The sequence below is a fragment of the Carassius auratus genome, unplaced genomic scaffold, assembly GCF_003368295.1.
Source record: "Carassius auratus strain Wakin unplaced genomic scaffold, ASM336829v1 scaf_tig00001335, whole genome shotgun sequence".
Lineage (NCBI taxonomy): Eukaryota > Metazoa > Chordata > Actinopteri > Cypriniformes > Cyprinidae > Carassius > Carassius auratus.
In genome coordinates, this window is record NW_020523355.1 from 264,285 (window position 1) to 269,647 (window position 5,363).

Below are 5,363 nucleotides of genomic sequence, written 5' to 3' on the forward strand. Positions count from 1 at the left end.
ATATACGTAGCAGTATGATGAGGCATTTATAAATGTACTCTTATTTCCTACAGTACAAGGAATATTCTTTGTCTTTAAATTGTGCTAAGTAGAAATAAGTTGTGTTCTCTGTCAAATAAAGGCAACATAAAGTCATGTTGGTAATGGTAGAAACTTGCCTTATCTGAAAGTAAACTTTGTACTTGTATATTAAAAAAAAAAAAAACATTAAATTTAAACTCCATTAAATGATTTGAAAATAAAATTGCTTTATACAGTACTTATGTATCTAATAATTCAGTAGGTTTAACTAAAGTGTAGTAACTGTTTTTGTTTTTCAGGTTCGGAAACTTGAGGCAGTGGGTTACAAGCCCATTTTATTTATTGGCAAACAAAATAAGGCTTCAAATAAGTGGGTTGCAGATGTAATTACCCATCTGCACCCCACTCCTGTCACAAAAATGTTTTTGGAGAAGATGCAGAGGGCTTATGAATTTATTTTGACTAAGTGTAAGAGCAAGATATGTGTTCAGTAATAATAATTATTATTTAAAATGTGTATTTTTCTTTGTTAATATAATACAGATTTTAAATGAATTTAAACTTGTATTAAAGCAACCTCCACAGCACAGCAGCCGGACAGTGACATCCCCACCGCAGAGCAGCACAACAGCCCCAGTGAGGAACAGTGCAATGGTTCCATTTTGGAGCCGGAGAGCCTTGCCGTGGAGCAGCCGGAGCCGGAGAGCCTTGCCGTGGAGCAGCCGGAGCCGGAGAGCCTTGCCGTGGAGCAGCCGGAGCCGGAGAGCCTTGCCGTGGAGCAGCCGGAGCCGGAGAGCCTTGCCGTGGAGCAGCCGATGAAACCCACAAAGGAGTCCGAGACTCTATTTATACTCAACCTTGTTCCTCTGTCTTCCCAATACTCTTCAACCTCTCTCTCTCCTCCCTCCTCTACTACTTTTCCAGCTGGTCTTCCTTCAGAATCTTCTCCTCCTCCACCTCCACTGCCATGCTCTAAGTTATTGAGACAGAGGAAGAAAAGAACAAAAACCACAAAAGCACCTTCTGCCACCTCTGTCTCTCCTCCGTCTCTTATCCCCACAGATCTCTCCTTTCCACAGTCTTGTCCTCCACCTGCTGCCTCTTCCATCTCCCAGTCCTTGAGGCAGGAGGGGCCATGTGTGAAGAAGAGAAGAAAGGGTAAGTTTTGTTTTGCAGTGATATACCTAAATAAACACTATTAATAGATTTGCTTTCAGACAAAGTGGACTTTAGGCAAATTAGATTTATTCGGGTCATTGTTAACCAATACACAGTATTTTGTTCTTTAGATATAGCTGTGTTTATGTGGATAGTGTCCAGGGGCTGTGGTTCCAAAGCTAATTTTAGCCTAAAAGCGACCCTCCCTGCAAATCGCTGTCCAAAGCCACACACCCTGAAGGCATATACACATGCAGATCAGACAATCAGAGACAACATTACTACAATGCACACTGCACATACTTCTGCACACTGGTTCACGCAGAGAAAAATGTCATCTGCGCGTTTACGTATACGCTGTGCAGACAGAGCAAGAATGACCAACAAACAAACTGACCTTCCTTCCTGGTATTGTAGTACTTTTACTAACTGTACTATGTTTTCTCAATTCATGTTGACAGTCAGGTAGGGAAGCCATTAGAAATGTTTGAAATGAGCGTTTTGATTGGACATACATTTTTTGGGCCTACACCTTACACCGAATATTTAAATACATTATTAAATGGGGACACTAAATTTCTAGCAATTATCGTTGAATTGATTACACAGAATCTATTTAAACGGAGCTGACTTAGGCAATAACGTCTCTGCATTCAATAATGAAATGCCTTAAGGCTTAAGTTGAAAATTGAGTGTTTAATCTGTATTATACATATATATATAATTCATTATACATTAATGATACTCTATTCTACTATTTGATACTGTACAGTGCTTTGACACAATCCGTATTGTTAAAAGTGCTATGTAAATAAAGGTGATTAATTGATTGAAATACATAAACCACTTAATTTAATAATTGCTATTGGGATGTGAAGAGATTTTCAAACAGCATAACAAAAATATTTCAGAAGACAATGACCTATTGCACCTTAAAGCTAAGAGGGCTTTGGGAAACTCAACCCATTTTGCTCTATCCACAAAAAGCAGGGACAAAGTCAATTGGGCACAAGTGGACAGAACCACAGATAACCTCACAAGTGAAATGATAACCTTGCAAGTGAGATTCATGAACATAGCATTGCTTAATAATCTAAGAAAACACCCATTGCTTAATATATATATATATATATATATATTTTTTATCATAAAGGTTGCCGAAAATGTAGTAGGCAGAAGATCTTCCTGTTTGATAAAATAGTTGGGGAAAGAATAAATGAGGTAATGTATTTTATTAGGCTACTTGACAATATGTTATGCACTATCCAGTGATTGCGTAAACAGCTAAAATAATAATTACTCTCTCTGTGTGTGTAGGGAAAAGCAGAACTGAAAGTCCACTGGTTGCCTTGTACTGTGTGGTAAGTTGTTTTATTTAACTTTTTTTTTTTATTATTCCATTGTAATGCTAAGTAGTCTATTCCATGACCAATATGATGTAGGCAAAGTTAAAATGGTCTCTTACAAGCAGCATGGAAGTTTCTTTTATTGATGTCTGTGGCAAGAGAAAGGGCAATGACCAGTAGTCTGGACTGAAACTCAGAGAGTGTGACTGAAACTTAAATTCTTAAAAGAATATACAATTTTTTTGATAGAAATAGGAGAATGATCTACCTCCTTGAGTGAAATTTAGATCTAGTTAGTAGGGAGAGCCCAGGATTTTGTGAAGTGGATACAATAGATTGTGGAAGCTAGACAGTTCAGTGCTTTCTAAACAATTAATACAATTTAAAAAAAATATTTGACAGGCAGCCTGTGTATTGACAATAAAATGGGGCTGATGTGAACATATTTTTGCTTTTAGCTAAGCTGCTACATACACAATCATCTGAAGCGTATTTATTTAGCAGGACATTGACCGAGGACATTTACCCAGTAATGCGTTAGTAGTAGTAGTGAATCATGAAAATAATTTTTCAGCATTTGAAACATAAAACTTAATTTAAAAAAACTTAATTTAGCAAATTTCTAAGATGGAAAATGTGGTTTTCAATGAACCAATAGCAGTCTAATGAGATATGTGGTCCCAACTGATGATGTAAAAATACATCCATCAAGACTCAAATGAATAAACTTGCATCTTATTTTTTGAGGTTTTAAAACAATAAGTGCTTCCAGTAGTGTCTTGCAATGAAGACTAGAACAGTGACAGCAGTGGTGATAAAATGCATAAAGGAAGATTAGGGCAATGAGAAAAAGAACAGTATTAAATCTGAAGAAGAGGAGAACAATGATGAATGGCCATGTGAGCAAGATGCAGTCACCATCCTTATCCCAGAGTCTGTAGAACTGCCAGATCTGCTTGGAATGCAACATCAAAACATGCTGAAGTCTTAAAACTGGTCCGGTATTCTGTAACTGCAAACCATAGCCCCTTTCCATGTAATCTAAGAGTGCTTTATTTATTTTTTAAACAAATGACACATTTATTGACACATATCAATAAATGTCAATTAAATCTAAATTAATCCCAACAATAATCTTTATTTTTGTTCTGTGTTCTAATGATATGTTCAACTTATGATACTTACAGTGGCAAAACTTGGGATGACACATGGGAGCCTGCCAGTGAGTTCCAACATTTTTTGCCACAGTCTACAAATCCCAACCAGCTTTCACCATGACAGTCTACTGACCATGAATACCTGGACTTGTTAAGCACTCTTCAATTCTGAGTGTTTTGTTGTTGTTCTTTTGCTTGCTGTTCTTCATTAAAGTTTGTGCACAGTGCATATACTGTTTTAGTATGTTTTTTTTTTTTTTAAAGTATCATTTTAAACACCTTTTACATTTGTCAGGAACTGCATAACAGTCCTATGGATAGGACATGCTACAGTCATGCTTTTCATTATAATGGCATTCCCAAAGACATTACTTGTATAATAAATATTAAAATATAATAAATATATGAAATATTTTTTTTACAGTGCAACCTTAATATAGCATAGATGCAAAATAGGTCACTTAGATTTGCTTAGATCTTATGAGAAAGTGTACATAAGGTAAATAAAGAATTGGGACCAGTTGCAGAAAAGCTAGTTTAATTGTACCTTAATTGTATTGGAAAACTAAGACTAATAACTGTATAGTATTTTCTTTACTTGTTTACCAAACTGTCTAAAAAGGATAATATTTGAGGTCTGAGATATGGGAACGGTGAAGAGAGAGGGCAAACATTTAGCATTTTAGCTCTTATCAGCCAATATTGTCTTAACCTTCATAGCACTTCATCTTTTATAAGATAGGCTTTTGACTAAATACATAATGTTTATAAAATTGTCCAATTTTTTTTTTTTTAGTTTTTGTGTTTGTAAAATTACAGTTTTTGACATTTTAGGTAATACAAATAATTGTACAAATACCTTTAAGTAACTTACAATTAGCATGTAAAACAAAAATCTTCTGTCAAATAATCTTCATGTAAAACAAATAATTCTGTTTGGAGCATGTCCTCGGTTCTCACCTTTTTACCCTCCTACCTGTTTGCATCTCTGTATAGGTAAGTTTATATGAACCATCTGTCTGTTATGGCAAACATGAAATATAAATAATATAAATATATTATTATATATGTATGAGTATATTTATATAATAGTTTACAAATAAATCTATTATATATATATATATATATATATATATATATATATATATATACATACATATGTATACATTACACACACACACATATATATGTATATACATACATATATATGCACACATAATAGTTTATTTGTATACAGTACACAGCTGTCACAATTACCCTCCTACCGGTTCATACTATGAAAATCAATGTTTTGAAAAAAGGATTCACTAAACTGTTTCTACGTCACGTTACCCCAAGATAGGAATGTATACCTGTAAAATTATATTTTTATTTTTAACGAGAAGAAAAAATATTTAACTGAACTTCTGGTATAACCCTACTTCTGCCAGAAGATCCTGTAATGACCACATTTGGACAAGTTTGTGTGACGTGGATTTTTACACGCTGTGGCTGGACTAATGTTTAGGCAAAAATACAAGGTGCTTCATGTTGCACACTATGTTTTATTGTCATTATGACTTCAGCAACTGTCACTGAACAATAAGTGATTGATATGTAGCAAAGAAATTACCCATTTACCGAAATCATAACCCTAACCCTACAGCATAAGTAGGGAACTACAATTAACTACAATTTACAG

The 5,363-nt window shown here is 34.7% G+C and overlaps 1 protein-coding gene across 2 annotated transcripts; it reads left to right on the forward strand.

Annotated features, from left to right (window-relative positions):
- The first annotated feature begins 329 nt into the window (after positions 1–329).
- Positions 330–3,944, forward strand: LOC113069312 (E3 ubiquitin-protein ligase RNF12-B-like). Of its 2 annotated transcripts, XM_026242317.1 has the most exons (5): positions 330–489; positions 595–1,179; positions 2,333–2,400; positions 2,497–2,540; positions 3,713–3,944. In XM_026242317.1, exons 1-5 carry the CDS (start codon positions 441–443, stop codon positions 3,801–3,803), a joined length of 837 nt encoding a protein of 278 aa, XP_026098102.1. In that variant the 5' UTR covers positions 330–440; the 3' UTR covers positions 3,804–3,944. The 2 variants fall into 2 exon arrangements, with proteins under 2 accessions (XP_026098102.1, XP_026098103.1); XM_026242318.1 differs by lacking the exon at positions 2,333–2,400.
- The last annotated feature ends 1,419 nt before the right edge of the window (positions 3,945–5,363 follow it).

Bases quoted from the DNA above. Each gene is read 5' to 3' on its own strand.
- LOC113069312 (XM_026242317.1), top strand. From the start codon at position 441: ATGTTTTTGGAGAAGATGCAGAGGGCTTATGAATTTATTTTGACTAAG. The intron at 490-594 runs GTAAGAGCAAGA...CTTGTATTAAAG, and splicing joins TGAATTTATTTTGACTAAGT to CAACCTCCACAGCACAGCAG. The intron at 2,401-2,496 runs GTAATGTATTTT...CTGTGTGTGTAG, and splicing joins TTGGGGAAAGAATAAATGAG to GGAAAAGCAGAACTGAAAGT.